The following is a 22,591-nucleotide window of genomic DNA, read 5'->3' as shown; positions in this document are numbered from 1 at the left end:
GGAAGTAACGGAGTAAAAATACTTCGTTACTGTACTTAAGTAAATTTTTCTGGTATCAGTACTTTACTCCACTATTTATTTTTCAGACAACTTTTTACTTTTACTCATTACATTTTTACTTCTTTACTTTTTACTTCTTACATTTTCAAAACGGACTCGTTACTTTTAGTATTATTCCTTCTCATTGAGCGCTGTTTCCAGCCCATCATCCTATCATTGTGCGGCTTTTTCCCCATGTGACTGGTGTACTGTATTATTTACTGGCTATCAGACATAGACTAAGGATAGCGGAGCTAACAATGAGCAGCGCCTACAAAAGGAATGGCTAATGTTAATTCAGACGGAGTCACCGATGTTAAAATAACTAACAACGAGGACATTCCTGAACACACATGGCCATATATGACGGAGATGTTTGTAATAATCGGCGTCAAAAAGGATTCCTGGCGAATGCGTTGTGAATTGTGTCACCCAGGGGGGGTTCTAGCCCTTTTTTAGGGTGGCTTCAGCCCCCTGTCTGTAATCTCAGCCACCCTAAAACTATAAGGATAATTTTTACTTTCATAAATAAACAATAAAAATTACGTTAAAATGCAGGACATGTCGTCGATGGGAAAGAAAATTATTTATCAGTTTGATCCAAGAGCGATTTTTTTTTACTTTGCATTAATTAATTCCATACTCTTTCAAAAGTGCGTCTTCAGCTGTCTGCTTTATTTGAACGGAAAAGCACAGGTACGCGCAGCGTGCACGCGCAGTCAGAGCTGAAGGCGTTTGTCTGTAACGTTAATCGGCGGAAAGACGCAAACCAAAAGCAGTGAAATTTCACTATTCTTATTGTGAAGTGTGTCAGTCACGAAGATGGATTTTTTCACAGTTGCATCCAATGAACTTTTAAATACTCATCCTAGAGGATTCATTCGATTGAATCTAATGTGAAATTGTGAACGGATTTTTGATATCTCAAACACTGTTGCCATGGCATCGTGTCAAAGTTTACTTTTATTTCACGCATATTTAAGGCTTTTGGCATGCTTAGATTAACTTGAAATTTGACACATACATCACATTTGTCGGCTGTTAAGTGCGTACAAAAAGATCAGACAAAGGTGTGTCTCTTAAGTGGCTCACTAGCGCCCCCATTTGTCTAAAATGTGGGGTTTCATTTACTTGCAGTCCCCAAATAGTTCAGTAACAACATAATAGTCCACTGATATTTACCCACTTGATGCACTTGCCCACCGTGCATTGTTTTCTGGGAGGCACCGTATAGCGATAAAAAAACGTGCGAGGGCCGCCATCGCTGCTTGCAGCTATATTTAATCTTAGCATTACCACTTATGGTTAGTATTACCAGTTATAGTGTTTTTCTCTCTCTGGGTCAATTCAACAAGTCCAGCAAAGACACACGTTTTATAAGTGGAGGTTTTCTTTTGTGTAGCAGTATTTCATCCAAAAATCCTCCAAAGACTTGAGTACAGTAGTTACATGTAGTTTATTCGTATATTAAATCAGATACGTTGCACCATTTAGTGTCCCAGAAATGTAAACTGAAGCACATAAATTACACTAATATTGTGTTCTCTGTATGGCATAAAGACAAATAGATACACATTTCAAAATATATATTTTAATTGCAATAATTCAGTGTAATTTTATGCACACTGATCTTACTAATGATTCAATTATTCAGATAACAATCACAAAGAAGCTTTAAAAGCTTTAATCACTGATTAATGATTAAACTTTCTCATAAATGCGTTGTCCTTGTTCACCACCAAATTTTGCTGTCTGTAAGATACAATGAAAAATTATATTACTACATGATTTTGTGTAAAAGTCTGTAACTTAACCAGTGCTACTTAAATGCCTTCTCACCATTGTCATGTTTTTCCCGTTAACCTCACGGATAACTGTGCTTTCTTTTCTACCCCACTTCTTCACCTGTACCAGTTGCTTTCCCTTAAGGCTTATGGTACTCTAGAGAGAAAATATGCATGCATTTATAATATTTACATATTTAAAGAAATTGATATTTTACCAGTTGGATGGCAAAAAATAAATAAATAAAAATAAAAATTTAATGAAATTAAAATAAGATCAGATTCCCAAGATTTGCTTCATGCAAAGACTACACTTTCGTATAGAGAGAAACTTCAGAGATTGTATAACGATACGATGGAGTAAATTGGAAATGATTTCTAGGCTCTTACGAAACATTGTCTCCCCTCTATGGTACCATCACTGAATGCTTTATCCAGTTTGAACTTAATCTCTGTGGCATGTTGGCCTCTCTTTGTTGTCCAGACAAAATGGTCCCCCTCTTGGGAAACAGTCTCAGTTAGGTTAGAATCATCGGGTGGTTGTCCACCTGTGGAAATATACAGCAAAAAAGACAACAATAAATCCAACCCAAGCACAAACTCCAAATAGAAATGGTCATTTGTTACTATTCAAAAAATGTCATAACATTTACATTCACATACATAAGAAATGTCACTGCAGTATTAAAAAATATTACCGGCTGCTTTTATGAACTCATCAAAGTTCACTTTTTTGACGAATTTCCATGTTCCAAAGAAGGCGTCCATGTTTCCAATGTAGTATCAGACCTCTGTTTACTTGAAAATCCAAAAAATTTTGCTCTTGTTTCTGAAGAGCTGTACAAGATTATTTATACTATATGTTCTGGGAGGAGATAACAATGTTCTGTAATATTCAAATGCCTAATTTGTTTTTACCAAATTTGAAAAAAAGAAAAAAGGTGAAGTTGGATTGGTCTAGAGGGCTCGAGGGCTCACTGAATATTTGAGTTTGTTGAGTCAGCTATTAAGAACTTTTTTTTTTTCAACTGAAGTATTGCTTTTATGAAGAATTTTTATTTATTTATTTATTTTTCCCAAGACACATGATTATACATGTTTAACCATTTCTTTCAGGGTATGCAACCTTCAGTATATTTACTGAATTTCACCAGCTACCAGATGACATCCCCAAGCTCTGTGACATGTCAATAACAGGCTGAAGACCTGAATGGGTTTTACTGCAAGTTTGAAAAGATTAGTTTCACTCCCCCAGGATAACCGGGCTAAATGACTACAGACCTGCCGCCCTAACGTCTATGGTCATGAAGTCATTTGAGAGACTAGTGCTGGCACATCTAAAGAACATCACTGGATCCTTGCTGGACCCTCTTCAGTTTGCTTATTGGGCAAACAGGTCAGTGGATGATGCAATCAATACAGGCCTGCATTATATCTGGCAACATCTTGAAAGACCAGGGACCTATGCCAGGATCCTGTTTATGGACATTAGCTCGGCCTTCCTAGCTACCATATCAACTACTAATGTGTTCTTTCTCCACTACTCTTCTTTTTATACACCACCGACTGAATTTCAAAAAAGATCCCTCGGACAATCTTTTGAAGGGACACCATGGTCATTGGCCTCATCGATGATGGTGATGAGCCTGGATACAAAAGAGAGATTAAACAGCTGTTTGTACTTCTGCCATCAGGCAGATACTAAAGAGCATGATGCACAAAAACATTTTGCAACAAACTTTACAGACCATATCCATTTTGAACAAACACCTAATTACAAGCAAATATTTTCAGATAATTCAAATGTGACTGATATCACTCAGGGCATGAGAGATTTGCTTTTTTTTTACATAGTTATTTGTTTAGTTTGATATTTAATATTGGTTTAGTACACTTTACTATGAGTATTCATCAATTAATTGGTTACTATTGAACCAGATAACACTTATGAAGTAGTTGAGTAACTAACTAAGTTTTTATAAATTTGAAATTATTTAAATATGATTCAGTTATGGGGCACGGTGGCTTAGTGGTTAGCACGTTTGCCTCACGCCTCCAGGGTCGGGGTTCGATTCTTGCCTCCGCCTTGTGTGTGTGGAGTTTGCATGTTCTCCCCGTGCCTCGGGGGTTTCCTCCGGGTACTCTGTTTTCCTCCCCCAGTCCAAAGACATGCATGGTAGGTTGATTGGCATCTCTGGAAAATTGTCCGTAGTGTGTGTGTGTGAGTGAATGAGAGTGTGTATGTGCCCTTCGATGGGTTGGCACTCTGTCCAGGGTGTATCCTGCCTCGATGCCCGATGACGCCTGAGATAGGCACAGGCTCCCAGTGACCCGAGAAGTTCGGATAAGCGGTAGAAAATGAATGAATGAATGATTCAGTAATCCTAATCAATTTCTACAAATAAACAAGTATCATGTGCATAGAACAAAGAAGCAGAGGATCCAAATGCAGATCTTATTGAACACAACACAAAGTAATCCTGGGTAAGACAATGACAAAACAAGAAACACGTTCACACACAACAGCCGACCAAGAACATGGCAAACATTTAAGGTTAAATACATGAGGAACCAAGGACAAAAGAGAACCGGAACACATGAGTAACAACCACCAATCAGAACATGGCACATACACTAGGCAAGAGAACATGAGGTCAAGGGAAGCAAGACAAACAATAGAAGAGGGCTCAAAATAAGAGACATGAAAACCATAAAAAAAAGCCAAAACCAACGTGACAATCCCCTCCTCTAAGGGTGGCTCCTGATGCCCTTAAATAATCCTCCACCTAAAAAAAAACAAAAGGTCCAGGAGCATGGTGGAATAGTCTTGGGGATGGGACAGAGGTCCATGAAGCAGGACTGGAGCCAGATCATTGTAGAAAGGTGGGCCTGGGCCACACAGTAGCGCAAGTCCTAGATGACGGAGAAGTGGTGGACCTGTACCATGGGGCAACAGTAGATCTGGAATGTGGAACCGAGGTGGGCCTGGATCATGGATCAGTAGGCCATGGTACAAAGGGGGACCATTGAACCATTGGCAGACCTCTGCAGTGGAGCAGAAGGTCCCAGCTTTGCCCCAGACCATGCAGCACTGGAGGACCTGGGCCATGAAGCATTCCAGTCTCTTGCACCTATGGGAAACCTTGACATCTTCATATGCAACACTCAAAGCTGGAGACACTGATATGGTGTCCATGGTGGCTGAAGACTCTGGGATAACACTCTTAAATGCCGAAGAAAGGTCCACGACTGCTGAAGGCTCTGCTAAGGCGACCATCTTGGCTGAGGGTTCTTGTGCAGCAGCCATTTTGTTTGGAGGCTCAGGAGTGGCAGACAGGATGTGAACAGGCCCTGACCCGGCAGACGTCATGGGAACATGCTTATGCCTGATAGGCGTGTCCTCAACTGGCTCCAGTTTGGCAGGCAAGACTGAGACGGGTTTGACATGGCAGGCTTGAGCAGACTTTAGATTAGTGCCATGTTTATCCTCCACAACCCCCACAGTGAAGTCAGAACCACTCAACCTCACAGCAAAGTCTATGTATTGTTCTAGAGTCCAGTTTGGGGTACTGTATGTGATCTCATGAACTGTGAAATTTCATTCAATAAACCATATCGGAATAAGTAGTAATTAAAATTTACCTTATAACATAGTTCACAGAATTTCTCCACAAAATCCTCAAGAGGCCGACTCCCCTGACAAAGGCATATAATCCTCACTGCTGGATCCATAGTTTGGTCTGTTGTTCTGTCACAAGTGTAGAACGAAGAGGCAGAGTATCCAAATGCAGATGAAGATTTTATTGAACGCAACACAAAGTAATCCTGGGTAAGACAATGACACGACGCAATGAGAAACACAATCTCACACACAACAATCGACCAACCAACAACATGGCAAACATTCAGGGTCAAATATATATGAGGACCACATGACTAACAACAACCAATCAGAACATGACATTTTCATGTCTCTTATTTCTCAGAGAACACGAGGACAAGAAAAGCAAGACACAAACAATACAAGACAGGGTTCAAAATAAGAGACATGAAAACCTGAAAAAAAGCCAAGACCAACATGACAACAAGTTTCATAACTTTCATAACTGGATTTGAATAGTTAGTTGCTGGTGGGCAAACTGCACAAACACCACATAAAAAAATCACATTTTGCAAATGTTCTACATCTTAAATACCCTTAAAAACTTAAGTTTTATATATTAAAACTTTTTCAGACTAAGCTTTTAGGCTTATCGTATTGTAATACTGTACAGCCCTCACTACAGTCATGTCTGATTAATTTATTTTCCCAAAAGTGGAGGTAGACATGTATATTCTGTCCAGAGGTGTCAAGTAACAAAGTACAAATACTTCGTTACTTTACTCAAGTAGAAATTCTTACACCCTATTTCTTTGTACATGATCCATCGCACCTGCACATGACACAAATCATGTCACACTTCAGTTACCCAACGCTGTACATAGCAGAGGGAGCCAAGTACGAAGACGTCCATGGCAGAGGCTCAAAACTCAAACCAAATGTCTCAACAACCAGCACCAGCACCAGTGAGGAGGTTGGTAACCAGGAAGACCAACCAACCCCAACCCTTATACAACCAATGGCTGTACCTGGAAGAATTGTTTGAAATGATTGGATGGAAAAAGAACTCATTGCGCATGCGCTGTAAACTATGCGCACCCAAATACTGTGAGCTAATGGCTTTCAAAAACTCGCCATCTAATTTTAAAAAGCATATATAGGTGAGCTGAAATTTTGTTATTATCACTCAATTATTAACAAATTTGAAATTCGACTTTAGCCAAATGTTATATGAGCTTATTAAATTATTGCTATATGTGTAAGTTAATTGTACAAAGCTATAGTTTGTTATTATCAGTCGACTATTGACAATATTGTAGTTACCTATTAACATACTAATAATGATAAATTTGTGATGTTTGCTGTGGCATACTTGGGTACAAGCCAGTGGTTTACATTCTACCAGTAGGCTATGATTCAACGTTGCAAACTATTTTGGTGGATCGGTGTGAGATTTGAAATTCAACTTTAACCAAATGTTATCTGAGCTTATATTGTTACTATGTGCAATATTTGTAAGTTAATTGAGCAAAGCTATAATCTACGGCTGCTTGATAAGGTATGTACTAAGGATAGTCATAATGCTGTCTGTGTATGAGAATGCATGCACCTGTACTTGTAAAGAGGTAATAGGCCCAACTATGAGCCAAATGCTGTTTAAAATGATTTTACTGCCAGCAGCTGCTTGTGGTCCTAAAACAGCTTTAAAGGGATAGTTCAACCAAAAAGAAAAATTCAGTCATAATTTTCTCATCCTCATGTTGTATTAAATTTCTCATGTTGTATTAAATTTTGTATACAGAATTTCTTTATTCTGATGAACACAAAAGAAGAGATTTTGATAAATGATGGTAAGCACCAGTGGAATTCTAGGATTTCATCTTTAGGGATTTTAGCCCTCAGTGAGAATTTAAAACAAGTTTTATATTATATATTATATATGTATGTGTGCATTCTCTACAAACAGTGTGTCCAATTAGTGCAGTCATTAATAAAAAAAAAATCACAAGACAAAGACCAAATCAATAAATGTTATTTTTATTTAGTATCGAATAGATTATTTGCATTAATATTTTGTTTGTTCTATCAACTCTGGTAATAAAAATAGTGAAATTTCACTGCTTTTGGTTGCCGTCTTTGCGTCTTTCCGCCGATTAAATGCCTCCAGCTCTGATTGCGCGTGCTCGCTGCGCGTGCCTGTGCTTCTCCGTTCAAATAAAGCAGACAGCTGATGACGCACTATTGAAAGACTACAACGCAGGCGCGTAAAAAAGTCGCTCTTGGATCAAACTAATAAATAATTTTCTTTCCCATCGACGACATGTACTGCATTTTAACTCACTCACTCATTTTCTACCGCTTATCCGAACTACCCCGGGTCACGAGGAGTCTGTGCCTATCTCAGGCGTCATCGGGCATTTTCCAGAGATGCCAGTCAACCTACCATGCATGTCTTTGGACCGGGGGAGGAAACCGGAGTACCCGGAGGAAACCCCCGAGGCACGGGGAGAACATGCAAACTCCACACACACAAGGTGGAGGCGGGAATCGAACCCCCAACCCTGGAGGTGTGAGGCAAACGTACTAACCACTAAGCCACGTGCCCCCCGTCTTTTAACGTAATTTTTATTGTTTATTTTTATTTTTATATAACAACATGAGGATGAGAAAATAATGACAGATCTTTTATTTTGGGGTGAACTATACATTTAATGTGTGTAATTTCTATGGAGACGGTGAAATGAGTTTGAATTGAGATTAAAATGAAATTTAATGACACACACACACACACACACACACACACACACACACACACACACACACACACACACACACACACACACACACACACACACACACACACACACACACACATTGCCCAATATACAATTACAATACTGTCTAAATTGTCCTGATTTTTGTTTTTATTCCACAGGCCTTGACTACATCAGAAACCACTTGGACTGTCAGGCCAAGAATCACATCAGTGAGGGCTCCCAATCATCTTAGGTAGAGGACTTCTTTTACTCTTTGAAGAAGACCAGCCCTCTTGAAACAACCCAGCAGTTGGATGCATACCTGCGGTGCCCAGGAGACACAGTAGAGGTACTGAAGTCTTTCCCAGCTGTATGCCAGCTATCACTTAAGCTTAATACGGCACTCCCTGACTCAGCAACCTGTGAAAGACTGTTTGGTGTTGCAGGGCTGGTCTTCAGGCCAAGAAGAGCATGCATTGTCTCAAAGAACTTTGAGAACCAGCTGCTTTTGTGGATGAACAAAGCCTATTGGTAACTTGTTGTCACATGTTCTGTGCTTAACTGATGTTGATTACCTTGTTGTTGTTTGAGTCCAATGTGTTTGTTTCAATAAAGGTTATTGATGACATGCCTCTGAAGTTTGACTTTTTGCACCATTACTTATAGCCAACTAGTCGTATCTCCCGCTCCTGAAACAGGTAGTCCAGTGCATCTCAAATTTTTCAACATTATCATTTTAATATCACATTATAGTCATTATGGCCTTTAGAAATATGTTTTTTGAGGAGGTGGGGTAGTGCACGATAGGCCCCTGTGACATAGCTTAAGCTTTAGTCCTTAATGGCATTTTTTCCTTGCATTACTTTTACTTTTATGCTTTAAGTAGTTTTGAAACCAGTACTTTTACACTTTTACTTGAGTAAAAAGCTTGAGTTGATACTTCAACTTCTACAGAAGTCTTTTTAAACCTTAGTATCTATACTTCTACCTGAGTAATGAATGTGAATACTTTTGACACCACTGGTTCTGTCTAATGAGATACTGTATGTGTTCTGTTACATTACTTGGAGACTATGGCTCTGGCTTTGAACTGCTATTGCTTGGTCTCTATCATTGAATATTTCTTGGCTTCGGTATGTTATATCTAACAAATTCGGAAAATACACTGATTTGTAAATTGTTTAGATATTCCTGGTTACACAACAGCCATTTATCTATATACAGTTGTGGTAAGTATATAGTTAAGTATAAAGTTTATATATAATCACACTCTCCGGTGTCACCCAAGTGAGAATGGGTTCCCTTATGAGTCTGGTTCCTTTCGAGGTTTCTTCCTCATATCATCTCAGGGAGTTTTTCTTTGAATGAATATTACAGTAGAAATTCCTTTAATACACTAAAAATGATTCACTGATCATAAAAACTACACGTTATTACAAATATAAAACTCAATACATTAAGTTTATGTACAAGAGGTTCTCTACAGACCTGTCTCATTTCCTTTCTGGTCTTGTGTCTTCATCAAATGTTTAACGTTTGATGATTTACATTTGGGCCATTTAGCATATGCCATTATCCAGAGTGACTTTGTAGAAGTGATCTGCACTCTCCATTAAAACACATCCTCATTTTAGATCACTAGGTCAATGACTACAAGTGTATAGTACAGCCTAAAAAGTAGTATACCTAGGTAAAAGTATTAATATAGTAAAAGTATTAAAAATATCTAAAAATCCAGCTGGAGAAGACAGTACAGTATTAATAATACAAGACAAAACATTTTATCAGATAAACAAAGTGTCAGTGTTAGTGCTTTAGTGAAAATGTTTGGTCTTCATTTGAAGACACTCGTTGACTCAGCTGGGTTTTATTTGTACCCCGGGAGATGATGGGTTCAGTTGATTTGAACTAGAGGTACAGTACAAAGGAAGCTGAGTGGGGTTATTTATAAGAGCTTTAATGTAGGCAGACATTTAAAATAAATAAATAAATAAATAAATAAGACACACTCTCTCTCACTCATTTTCTACCGCTTATCCGAACTACTGGGTCACGGGGAGCCTGTGCCTATCTCAGGCATCATCGGGCATCAAGACAGGATACACCCTGGACGGAGTGCCAACCCATCACAGGGCACACACACACACTCTCATTCACTCACACACTACGGACAATTTTACAGAGATGCAACCTACCATGCATGTCTTTGGACCGGGGGAGGAAACCAGAGTACTCGTAGGAAACCCCCGAGGCACGGGGAGAACATGCAAACTCCGCACACACAAGGCAGAGGCGGGAATTGAACCCCGCCCCTGGAGGTGTGAGGCGAATGTGCTAACCACTAAGCCACCGTGCCCCCCTAATAAATAAGAATAAGTAATTACATGTATTATTAATAATATTCACAATAAACTATTCCTTTTCCATGTTACAGTCCATTGTAAGCAGAAGTAAAGATTATGCCATTCCAATGCAAAATGTAAGCACATTAAATTGCTTCTGTTAGAAATTGTTTGGCATGTCATACCCGAATTGACTTTAAGAGTGTTGTGTAGTGCTCATTAGGCATTAGAGGAATAGTTTTATAAAAGTAAAACCTAGCACAAAATACAACATATACAATAATACACAATGTAAGTATTGTGCTGGTGTCACAGGTGCATGTTTATCAAAGATATTACAACAGCTTCAGATGTGATTCAGCAATCAGAGACAAAGACATTTTTATTGAGACAAATATATTTTTTAACAATTTTAAACCTTAAATATATATAAGCTTTTAAACAGTAAAGTTACACAAAAGCACTTCACAACCCTGGGGATATTCTTCCAAGGTGTGAGTGTACGTAGATATAAAAGTAGAAATACTGTAAAAAAAAAAAAAAAAAAAAAAAAAAATTAAATGAGGGTAAGAATCACTTGTGTGTTTTATTTTTGTAAAACAAAACATTTGACATTTTACTGTTTTGTAATCTGTTTTATTCTTTTTGTATTTAGAGATAAAGCAGCGTTAGAACAAAAAATGAAAAAAAAGGACATTTTTACAAAAGTATATTTTCATGTTCAGATAAGTGCAACAAACTTGTCAGTAATTTGCACCAACTACCACCAGAGGGAGCCATCTATCGACTCAAATGATTGTCTCTTTGAAACGTACCAAGCAATTTGTTGGATTTATTCTATTTGTTTGCCATTGTGTACTGACGTTTAATGTTACTCTGACTATGTTTTTTGTATATTTTGTTTATTCAGTGGATTATCTGCCTCACTGGCTGTATTTCAACCTCCTGTCTGCCCTTGACTACTCTTTTGTCTGCTGTTTTGGATTTTTTATTAATAAACCACTGATTCCATGGGTATGGCTTTATCAGGATTTACAAACTTTCTTTGACAGGGATTGGGCCACCCTAAAAAAAGGATGGAGGCCTCCCCATTGCATTGATTATCTGTGATTTAGTTTAGTTTTTCACATAATTAGATCTGTGAAGCTCTTACAATCTAGTGTGCATCTAGGAGGGAGATGAATACTTACTAATACAATATGTCTGTGGTGTTCCAGTCATTCGTGAACAAATATTCAGAGATTTGAAATCATGCGTAATCATCTACATTGTCAAAGACTATGAGGAATCTTGCCCTACCTGCACCCAAGTGAGAACCTTAAGACAGCTCCACCAGGGTTTGCTTGAACGGGGGGGTTACCCACCACTAGCGGTTCTAGGGGGTGCCAGGGAGGGCCAGTTTTTTTGCAGTCGTTGTCATTAAAACTGCCAGGATGATGAGGGAGGATGTATTTTTACAGCCATGGCATACCAGAGGACATTGTATCAGTCCAGGGATTCCAGTTCATGGAGAGAGTGTGGTAAGCATTCTGTGATAAGCCTTCTGCCTTCCAAGTGGAACAACTCAACAAATAAATGGGGCTCTTCCTATGAACATATTGCAGTAGGGAACACCAACGGTGGAGTGATATGGGTAGAATATGCACAAAATTCCCTCACACATTTGTCTACGGATCGCACACCCTTCCAATGTGTACTGGAGTATCAACCTCCACTTTCCCCTAGGTCTAGGAAGCCCTCTGAAATGCCAGCAGTAGATGATTGGTTTAACCACAGCAAGGAGATTTGGCCGAATACTCACGTTAGACTACAGGAATTAGAGGCCATCCGACAATGACGCCCCATCCACAGACAGGCCAGGTCAAAGGGTTTGGCTCTGTACCCACAACATCAAGTTAAAGCTTCCATGCAAAAAGCTCAGCCCACATATTATCGGACCATTTATAATTGAAAGCCATATTAACCCAGTCACCTACCATCTGCAGCTGTCAGCTTGGTGGTGGTGTGTGAACTCATTGGTAATTCCCAAAGGGAGCGATCTCCCATGTATTGAGCACTTATGGGTTGAAAAGACTTTCTTTCGCTCTTCCACAATGTCTATTAACAGAGGGAAGGGAAGTATTATTTCTCTGTTTGCCATTGTGTACCAATCTTGCCTGATTGCTCTGACTTGGTTTTTTTTTTGTATCTTTTGTCTATTGGATTCTCTGCCTCACTGGCTTGTTGTTTGTGTGTTTTGACATCCTGCCTGTCCTTGAATACTCTTTTATCTCCTGTTTTGGATTTGCTATTATTGGACTATTAATCTTGTGAATTGATCCCACATATCCAATGTGCAATCATTCATTACAATAGGTTTTATGTAAAAATAATATAAAATACAATAATTATAATCAGGCAGTGATTAATATGTTTTATATGTAACTTGTGCATAAACAATATTAAATAGATAGGCCAGAGATGTACTGCTAGTTTTTACTGAATTCATTAAAAAAAAACTTTTTCAAAATAACTTCTGTATGACTTATATATTTAAACTTAGCATTACCACTTATGGTTAGTATTACCACTTATCGTGTTTTTTTCTCTCTGGGTCAATTCAACAAGTCCAGCAAAGACAAATATGTTTTATAAGTGGAGGTTTTCTTTTGTGTAGCAGTATTTCATCCAGAAATCCTCCAAAGACTTGAGTACAGTAGTTACATGTAGTTTATACTTATATCAAAACAGATACATTGCACCATTTAGTGCCCCAGAAATATAAACTGAAGCACATAAATAACACTAATATTGTGTTCTCTGTATGGCATAAAGACAAATAGATACACATTTTTAAATATATAGCGCTCAGAGTCAGTTCAGGCAGGCCACATAGTCAAGCTCGGCTATCAGCTAATGTAAATTTTCTAACCCCGCCCATCAGCTGATCTGATTCCTAAGCGCGCTATTGGTCCCTTTCAAACAGCACCCTATTTAAATGCTTTTTTCAGTCTGTCTGCTTGGCTGTTTCCTTTGCATTGCTGCAACCCACCTCCTCCCCTAGCTCCTCCTTGGAACTGTGTGTTTAACTTAATCAGTGTCATTCTGTTGTCACTGATGCAGGCTCTGTTCTAAATGGGGGGGGGATTTTGTCTGGCTGCTTTCCCAGTTAATGGGAGATTGTCCCCCCACGAAGCTGCTTCTGTTCCCTGACTAGCTTTCATGGAGCTCATGAAAAGGATGGGGAATTCAGAACAGAGTCATTCCGCCAAATGTAAATTTCATAAGCTTGCAAATAAAAACATTTTTAATATTTCAAAGAATTGTCTTTATTTTGACCCAAGTGGTCCTGACTGAAATAGCTTTAATTGCAATATTTCAGTGTAATTGTGTGCACATTGATATCTTACTAATGATTATTTATTCATATAACTTAATGACAAAAAAGCTTCACAGCTATCATCACTGATTAATGATTAAACTTTCTCATAAATGCGTTGTCCTTGAACACCACCAAATTTCAGCGTCTGTAAGACAAAATTAAAAAAAAATATTATTAAATGCTTTTTTGTGTAAAAGTCTGTAACTTAACAAGTGCTAATTAAATACATTCTCACCGTTGTCATGTTTTTCCCGTTAACCTCACGGATAATCGTGACTTCTTTTTTATCCCACTTCTTCACCTGTACCAGTTGCTTTCCCTTAAGGCTTATGGTACTCTGGAGAAAAAATATGCATGCATTTATATTTTATAGATTATAAGTAATTGTTATTTTACTAGATGGATGGAAAAAAAAAAGATCAGCTTCCTAAGCTTCACTTCATGCAAAGAGTTTGTGAAAAGAAATGACAGATAATTTGGAAATGATTTCTAGGCTCTTACAAAACATTGTTTCCCCTCTATGGTACTGTCATGGAACATTTTATCCAGTGTGAACTTCATATGAGCAGCATGTTGTCCTTTCTTTATTGTCCACACCAAATGGTCCCCCTCTTTGGAAACAGTCTCAGTTACTGGAACATCATTCGTTTCATGTACACCTGTGAAAATATACAGCAAAAGAAGACAAAAACAAAAGAAAATACAACCCAAACATGAATGTCAGAAACTTCAAATAGAAATGTTTCATTTTTCACTGTTTAAAAAATGTCAAAACTTTTACATTCACATACATAAGAAATGTCACTACAGTATTAAAAAATCTTACCTATTGCTTTCAAGAATTCATCAAAGTTCACTTTTTTGACGAGTTTCCATGTTCCAAAGAAGGCGTCCATGTTTCCAATGTAGTATCAGACCTCTGTTTACTTGAAAATCACAAAAATGTTGCTCTTGTTTCTGAAGGGCTGTACAAGATTATTTATACTATATTTTCTGGGAGGAGATAACGATGTTCTTTAATTCTCAAATGCCTAATTTGTTTATACCTAATTAAAAAAAAAACTGTCAAGTTGGAGTGGTCTACAGGGCTCGAGGGTTCACTGAATATTTTGATGAGTTTGTTGAGTCAGTTATTCAGAACTAAACATATATTTTCTAATTTTTATTTATTGTTTTTCTGTGTTGCAACATCATACTGAAGTATTTCTCATTTAAAAAAAAAATAAAAATATTAAAAGATCTGCTTAACTGAGCAGAATTCACAGAACAAGCACTGTGGGAAACGTCAAATGTCAAATCGGCAAGCTCTTGCTGTCAAATGAATGTTGATTTGCATAATATATATATATATATATATATATATATATATATATATATATAGATATATATATATATATAGATATATATATTGTAATGAGTCTGTCTGTGTTTTCCTTGTTTCTGTCTGCTGTCATTCCCTGCTGTTAATTGTTGGCCCCGCCCACTTATTTGTTACCATGGACACTAATTGTACTCAATCTTTCCTCCAGGTGTGTTGTCTTTGTCTCTGATTGTCTCTGCTTTGTCATTGGTTCCTGTCACCTATATATTCTCTGTGAGCCCTCTCTGTGACTAGTGAGCCCTGTATGGAACAGATGTCACTCTCCTTCATGTTACCTAATATGAGTGTAGGAAGCATCCACAAAATTGTTGATCCACAAAATTCAAGACTCCTTAGGGTGGACAAGAGAGTCTTGTAGGTGACCATATCAAACACTGCTGAAACATTGAGGAGGTTGAGGACAGAACATCTTTTGTGCTCCTGCAGCATAGTTTCCAAAAGCGTCATCTTTGTTGAATGTGCTACTTAAAGACTGGTTGGGATTTCTGATATGTCATTGGATCAATGCATAGTCCTGTCCTGCCTAAAATGCTCAAGAAACCCGAGATCACAGGGCGAAATGACTGCAGACCTGTTGTCCTGATATCTATGGTCATGAAGTAATTTGATGGTGCTGGTGCATCTAAAGAACATTACTAAAGAATCTTGCTGGACCATCTTCAGTTTGCTTATTGGGCAAATAGATCAGTGGATGATGCAACCAACACTGGCCTGCATTACATCTGGCAACATCTTGAAAGGCAAGAGACCTATGCCAGGATTCTTTTTATTAAATTTAGCTCTGCCTTCCTACCTACCATTTCAACTACTAACTTCCTGACAGACAACAGCTAGTGAGGCTGGAGATTTTCACATCCAGCACCTGGGCCATTAGCACTGGTGCTCCACAGGGCTGAGTTCTTTCTCCACTACACTTCGCTCTACACAGCAACGACTGAATTTCAAAGGATCCCTCTGACAATCATTTGAAGTTTGCATATAACATAGTCATTGGCCTCATCCAGAATGGTGATGAATCTGGATACAAAAGAGAGGTTGAACAGCTGTTTGTACTTCTGCCATCAGGCAGATGCTATAGATCACTACACACTAAAACATTTTGGCACAAAACATTTTTTTACAGGCCATATTGATTTTGAACTGCAAGCACAACCACAATTACCTATACCCCAAGTGCAATATTCTTCAGTGCAACATCTCTAATTAGAATCTATATAATTGCATATGTATATTTTCATCCATCCATCCATTTCTACTGCTTATCCGGGGCCGGGTCGCGGGGGCAGCAGTCTAAGCAGGGATGCCCAGACTTCCCTCTCCCCAGACACTTCCTCCAGCTCTTCCGGGGGAATACCGAGGCGTTCCCAGGCCAGCCGAGAGACATAGTCCCTCCAGTGTGTCCTAGGTCTTCCCCAGGGCCTCCTTCCGGTTGGACATGCCCGGAACACCTCCCCAGGGAGGCGTCCAGGAGGCATCCGAAACAGATGCCCGAGCCACCTCAGCTGACCCCTCTCAATGTGGAGGAGTAGCGGCTCTACTCTGAGCTCCTCTCGAGTGACTGAGCTCCTCACCCTATCTCTAAGGGTGCGCCCAGCCACCCTGTGTATATTTTCAATGGTTATGAAATGTACACTATACACAAATGTAATATATTAGGCCTGTCTGTAAAGAACTCAACTGCACCTTTATATTATTTCAACTGTACCTTTATTTATATTCTTATTTTTTTACCCTTTTAGTCTACATATTTCTCTATCATTTGTGTTTATAGTATGTATATATTATGTTTAATAGAGCTACTGTAATCACAACAAAATCCTTGGTGAATAAAGCTGATTCTTATTCTCATTCTGATTATTATTATTTCAGATATTTACTCAGATAATTCACATGTGACTGATATACCACTTATCACTCAGGACATAACTGATTTGCTGTTTGTGGTTTTTACATATAGTTATTTGTTAGTCTGATATTTTTATATAGGTTTTGTACACTGCATTTAGATTGTTAGTTATAAATTGTTCAGATATTCCTGGTTACACAACAACCATTTAAATATTTAGTTGCGGAAAGGACATTACTTATAAACACACTCTCCGGTGTCACCCAAGTGAGAATGTGTTCCCTTATGAGATGTTTCCTTTCAAGGTTTCTTCCTCATATCATCTCAGGGAGTTTTCCCCTGCCACTGTCAGTTCCCTTTCTAGGGAACTTGACGCTGTGTCAGGGCTGATGCTTTGGGAATGCTTCTGTGAGGAAGTTGTGTCTAAAGCTCTGTGTGCCAATTTAATGGCTAATAAGTCCATATAAGGGCATTTACGTCACATTACTTCATTTTTAGTTTTGTGTATGTGTGTCAATTGTCTGACCTGTCTATCTAGTGCAGGCAGATATATATATATATTTTTTCAGGGAAAAGCAAGGCAGGGAGAGCTATGTTGTGATCCAAACATTTTAAGAGATGCGTACATCCGTGCTCCCACTATATCACGTTCGGCTCTCGAGGGAGCCGGCTGCATGCATTGTGAGGGATTCTCGCTGCGTACTCTCCGATACTGCTTGGCTGTATTTTCAGCTTCGTCTGCAACTCATGGTTCAGATCCCACATCCACCAAGGTGGCACGCCAGCTTTGATCATGGGGTTCGCAGGTTGAGTTAACAGACGTTGTTGGTTTCAGGAGTGCACGCTGCTTTCCATATCGGTCTCTGAGGAGTTCGATGTGGGTGTGGAGGGGCTTTCCCACTTTGAACTGCCAACGCAATCAGTGGTGCTTGAGGAGCTCCTTGAGCTGGTGACACGCACTGTGTCTAAATTGGATTTAGATTGGAAGTTTTGCAGGCCTACCAGTCTGACCTGCTGAGAGTGCTCATCAGAGCTCTGCTGAGCCACGGATGTCGTGCTCAGTGCCACAAAGCAGACGGCCCACTCCATAGGCTGTTCATTCTTTCATTCCTGGCTGGTTGCCACAGAGAGGCACCTGTGGCTCAACTTAACAGGAATTAAAGATAAAGATAAGTCCTTTCTCCTGTACTCCCCGATTTCACCCCAGGGCTTTTTCGGCAATGCAGTGATTACTGTCGTCGACAGGAACCAGGAAGTGAAACGCCAATCGGCGGCGTTCAGGGAGTTTATCCCTTGCTGTTGCGACCAACCTGGGCCATCTTCCAGCCACACCCAATCCCCTCCTAGCTCATTCAGAACAGTGAAAAGGGAAAGTGTGGTGGCCCGTGCCCCCCGTCTATGACCAGGGAAGCCGGTCAGCATGTACAGGCCCAGACCCCACAATCAAGAGGCCAGGCAGGCTAGGAAGGAAACCTGATGCCCTCATGCTGGGGTTCCTAGGAGCATCCTTTTCAGGTAGGCTTCTTAGCATCTGTGCCTGCTTCTCTTCCTTGCACAGATCTGTACCCTGGGTTAGCACCTGCCAGTGTGCTGTTTCAGGGCACCCAGGAGATATGCACAGTTTGACACCACTCTCAGTCACCCAGGCAGCATGGGAACTTTTGCCAGGTGTGTCTCAGTGGATCCTGGATACCATAGAAAAAGGGTACAGATCCAATTCATCTCCAGTCCTCTGCTTTTTCAGGGTGTGTTGCCCACAATCAATGGCTTCTCTCACCCTTGAAGAAAGGGGCCATAAAACATGTTCCCCTCCCAGAGCAGGACTACGGCTTTTACAGCCTATATATCATTCTTCCCACAATGAATGGGTGCTGCATCCGATTTTGGACTCACAAGCTCTGAACTGTACTCTGATGACTTTCAAGTTCAAGATGCTCATGCTCAAGGTTATTGTGTCCCAGATCAGGTCTGAGGACTGGTTTGTGATAATAAGTGTGTGTGATGACCTCAAAGATGCTTATTTTCACATTGGAAGCGTTGGAAATTCCTCAGGTTCCCTTTTGGGCGATGCGAACCAGTATTGTGTTCTTCCTTTTGGCCTAGCCCTTTCACCATGCACATTTACAAAGTGCATGGATGCTGCCCTGGCACCGATGCGTCTCCTGGGCATCTGTGCACTGAATTGCCTAGAAGGCTATGGCTTCGACTGGACCAGTCGTCTAGGCAATCTCAATGAATGTGCTTGACATTATGAGAAATCTAGGCCTCAGGTTCAACACAGGGAGTGTGTGCTTTCTCCTTCTCAGAGAACCACCTTTCTGGGGTAGTTTGGGACTCCACCATGATGCAGGCACACATGTTCCCTGCTTGGGTGGCTCCCATATTCTGAGCAATAAAAGCTATATGGCTAGGCTGAAGCCCCTCTGTTACTGAGGCATGGAGAGTGCTCGGCCTCATGGCGGCAGCTGCCAATGTTATCCTTTTGGGTCAAGGGTACAGGCTTTCATCCTCGCAGACACTCCCTTATGATCATAAGGGTTACATGCCGTGGGCTTCATACCCTTCTATTGTGTGGACTGACCACGGTTTCTGGCCTTGAGTCACACTTTAGGGGCGTGTCGCCGTTGCAGAATGTTTTCGATGGGTGCCTCACTCCGGGCCAGTTAGCGATCTTGTACGATCACCCTGCCCATGTCTATGTAAGGGCCCTTACCTCTCATAGCACATAAATTGCCTGTAGATTAGGGCTGCGCTTCTAGCACTGAAACACTTTCTCCTACACCATGTGTTACCAGTTCCTAGAGGCAGGCCTCTTATATGAGGTGACAGAGACTCTATTGAATGCTAGGACTCCCTTCACTAGGTAGCTGTATGCTCTGAAGGTAGCTGTATGCTCTGGACATTTATTAAAGAATACTTTACCTTCCACAGAATCAATGGATTTAATGCAACTTCAGCCTCTTATTGTGCAACAGGGTGAAATGCTGTCAACCTATCATCAACAGCTCACAGCGTTCCAGTCTAACAACACCCAACTGTGCAAGCCCTTTGGGGACTCTCTCCTGGTAGGCCTGATTCCATGGGAAATGTTAACTTTTGTTGACAGGGATTGGGCCTCCAAACATCGCATTCCATTGGCCCTGGGACTGCTCCATAGAGCTTCTCTGCAATGCACAAAACTACTTCTGATGGCTCTCCCTTTCTGGGGTTATCAAAGAATAAATAATGGAGCATGTACGGTATTTTGTAACCACAGCCATCCAGAGGACATTGTATCAGACCGGGGGGCCCTGTTTATGGAGAGGGTGTGGTAAGCCTTCTGTTGAAGCCTCACCTTGGGGTGCCACCCTCAGTCTAACTGCCAAGTGGAAGAAATCAACTGGGAAGTTTCCTATGAACGTGATATGGGTGGAATATGGCCAAAATTCCCTCACACACTTGTCAACGAATTTTACACCTTTCCAAAGTGCACTGTGGATTCAACCTCCACTTTCCCATAGGTCTGGCGAGAACTTGTAATAAATAATTAATCTTAGTATTACCACTTATGGTTTAGTGTTTTTTCTTTCTTTGGGTCATTTCAAGCAAAGACAAGTAAGTTTTATAAGTAGAGGTTTTCTTTTGTGTAGCAGTATATCATCAAAAAATCCTAAAAGACTTGAGTACAGAAGTTACATGCACTTCATCCTTATATTAAATCAGATACGTTGCACCATTTAGTGTCCCAGTAATATAAACTGAAGCATGTAACTTACAATAATATTGTGTTCTGTGTAATTGTGTGCACATTGATATCTTACTAATGATTAAATTATTCATATAACTTATTCAAAACAAAGCTTTACAGCTATTATCACTGAATAATGATTAAACTTTCTGATAAATGCGTTGTCCTTGAACACCACCAAATGACAGAGTCTGTAACATACATTAAAAAATATATTACTACATGCTTTTTGTGTAAAAGTCTGTAACTTAACAAGTGCTAATTAAATACATTCTCACCATAATCATGATATTGGCATTAATGTCACGGGTAATTATGATTTCTTTAGTACCCCATTTCTTCACCTGTACCATTTGTTTTCCCTTAAGACTTATGGTATTCTAGAGAAAAATATAAAATACCAGTTGGATGGCAAAAAGAATAAAAATAAATAAAACAAGATCAGCTTCATGCAAAGACTACACTCTCGTATTGAGAGAAAATTCAACAGTTTATATAACGACTGATGTGGAAATGATTTCAAAGCACTTACAGTACAATGACTCCGTCCTGGAACGCTTTATCCAGTTTGAACTTTATTTCTTTGCCTTCATGGCCTCTCTTTATTTTCCAGACAAATCGGTCTCCCTCTTTGGAAAAAGTCTCAGTTAGATTAGAATCATCAGATGTACACCTGTGTAAATATACAGCAAAAAAGAGAACAACATTAAATCCAACCCAAGCATGAATGTCACAAACTCCAAATAGTCATATTTCACTATTTATAAAATGTCAAAACAATTCCATTCACATACATAAGAAATGTTACTGCAGAATTTAAAAATATTACCGACTGCTTTCATAAATTGATCAAGGTTCACTTTTTTGAGTTTCCATGTTCCAAAGAAGGCTTCCATGTTGTCAATGTAGTATCAGGCCTCTGTTTATGAAATGTTTACAAAAATGTTGCTCTTGTTTCTGAAGAGCTGTACAAGGTTATTTATACTATATCTTCTGGGAGGAGCTAAAAATGTTCTGTAATTTTTGTGTATATGTAATTTTAAAAAACAAACAAAGTTGTATTGGTCTATAGGACTCGAGGGCTCACCGAATATTTGGTTTTTCTTTTTGTTGTGTTGCAACATCAATATTGCTCTTCTGAAGCTTTTTTTTTTTTAAAAAACGTAAAATCTTAAAAGAACTGCTTAATTGATCAGAATTCACAGAATAAACACTGTGGGGAACCTGATACTTGGCAAACTTTTGCTGTCAAATGAATGTCAGTTTGTATAACCCACTAGGTTTGACCGATATATATAATCACAATAATCCGATTTTTAATTTTTAATTTTTATTTTTTCTTTTATATTCTTTCAAATGTTTCAAGCTGATTTTTATTATTTTAATATGACTTTTTGTCAGTGTTTATAATCAATTTCTCCAAATAAACAAGTTTCTTAAGTTTCCGTGACTGGATTTGAATAGTTAGTTGCTGGTGGGCAAATTGCCCAAACACCACATAAAAAATTACATTTTGCATATGTTCTCCACCTTAAATACCCAAAGTTTTCCAAATTTGGCTTTTAGGCTTATCATATTATAATAATGCCCTCACTACTGTCATATCTGGTTAATTTATTTTCCCAAAAGTGGAGGTAGACGTGTCTGTTCTGTCTGATTTGTCTCGATTTAACATATCTTCATGCTAGATCACTAGGTCATTGACTAAGTGTAGAGTACAATCTATAAAGTAGAAAGGTAGTAAAGTCTGAAAA

General features: G+C 39.3%; 2 protein-coding genes and 1 long non-coding RNA gene across 3 annotated transcripts; all 3 read right to left on the bottom strand.

Annotated features, from left to right (window-relative positions):
* Positions 1–1,614: 1,614 nt before the first annotated feature.
* LOC113644794 (fatty acid-binding protein, brain-like) lies at positions 1,615–2,682 on the bottom strand. The gene is made up of 4 exons (XM_027149902.2): positions 2,522–2,682; positions 2,214–2,371; positions 1,879–1,980; positions 1,615–1,791 (listed from the first exon to the last, which is right to left on the bottom strand). Exons 1-4 carry the CDS (start codon positions 2,589–2,591, stop codon positions 1,741–1,743), a joined length of 381 nt encoding a protein of 126 aa, XP_027005703.1. The 5' UTR covers positions 2,592–2,682; the 3' UTR covers positions 1,615–1,740.
* Positions 2,683–13,828: 11,146 nt separating this feature from the next.
* LOC113651946 (fatty acid-binding protein, brain-like) lies at positions 13,829–15,145 on the bottom strand. Its single transcript, XM_027160921.2, has 4 exons — positions 14,710–15,145; positions 14,385–14,542; positions 14,119–14,220; positions 13,829–14,028 (listed from the first exon to the last, which is right to left on the bottom strand). Exons 1-4 carry the CDS (start codon positions 14,777–14,779, stop codon positions 13,978–13,980), a joined length of 381 nt encoding a protein of 126 aa, XP_027016722.1. The 5' UTR covers positions 14,780–15,145; the 3' UTR covers positions 13,829–13,977.
* Positions 15,146–20,705: 5,560 nt separating this feature from the next.
* LOC113644063 lies at positions 20,706–21,911 on the bottom strand. Its single transcript, XR_007140219.1, has 3 exons — positions 21,667–21,911; positions 21,116–21,510; positions 20,706–21,028 (listed from the first exon to the last, which is right to left on the bottom strand). It is a non-coding gene; the product is annotated as an uncharacterized LOC113644063 (long non-coding RNA).
* Between the last annotated feature and the right edge of the window lie 680 nt (positions 21,912–22,591).

The sequence above is a fragment of the Tachysurus fulvidraco genome, chromosome 3 (assembly GCF_022655615.1).
Source record: "Tachysurus fulvidraco isolate hzauxx_2018 chromosome 3, HZAU_PFXX_2.0, whole genome shotgun sequence".
NCBI lineage: Eukaryota > Metazoa > Chordata > Actinopteri > Siluriformes > Bagridae > Tachysurus > Tachysurus fulvidraco.
Note: the sequence above shows the minus strand (reverse complement) of the source record. Positions and strands in the feature narration are given on the sequence as shown.

What these genes read in the sequence shown, in the direction of transcription:
- LOC113644794 (XM_027149902.2), bottom strand. Translation starts at nt 2,591, where the DNA reads ATGGACGCCTTCTTTGGAACATGGAAATTCGTCAAAAAAGTGAACTTT. An exon ending in TGAGTTCATAAAAGCAGCCG is followed by an intron (nt 2,372 to 2,521) that starts GTAATATTTTTT and finishes ATATTTCCACAG; the next exon opens with GTGGACAACCACCCGATGAT. An exon ending in TAGAGGGGAGACAATGTTTC is followed by an intron (nt 1,981 to 2,213) that starts GTAAGAGCCTAG and finishes TTTTCTCTCTAG; the next exon opens with AGTACCATAAGCCTTAAGGG.
- LOC113651946 (XM_027160921.2), bottom strand. Translation starts at nt 14,779, where the DNA reads ATGGACGCCTTCTTTGGAACATGGAAACTCGTCAAAAAAGTGAACTTT. An exon ending in TAGAGGGGAAACAATGTTTT is followed by an intron (nt 14,221 to 14,384) that starts GTAAGAGCCTAG and finishes TTTTTTCTCCAG; the next exon opens with AGTACCATAAGCCTTAAGGG. An exon ending in ACGGGAAAAACATGACAACG is followed by an intron (nt 14,029 to 14,118) that starts GTGAGAATGTAT and finishes TTTGTCTTACAG; the next exon opens with ACGCTGAAATTTGGTGGTGT.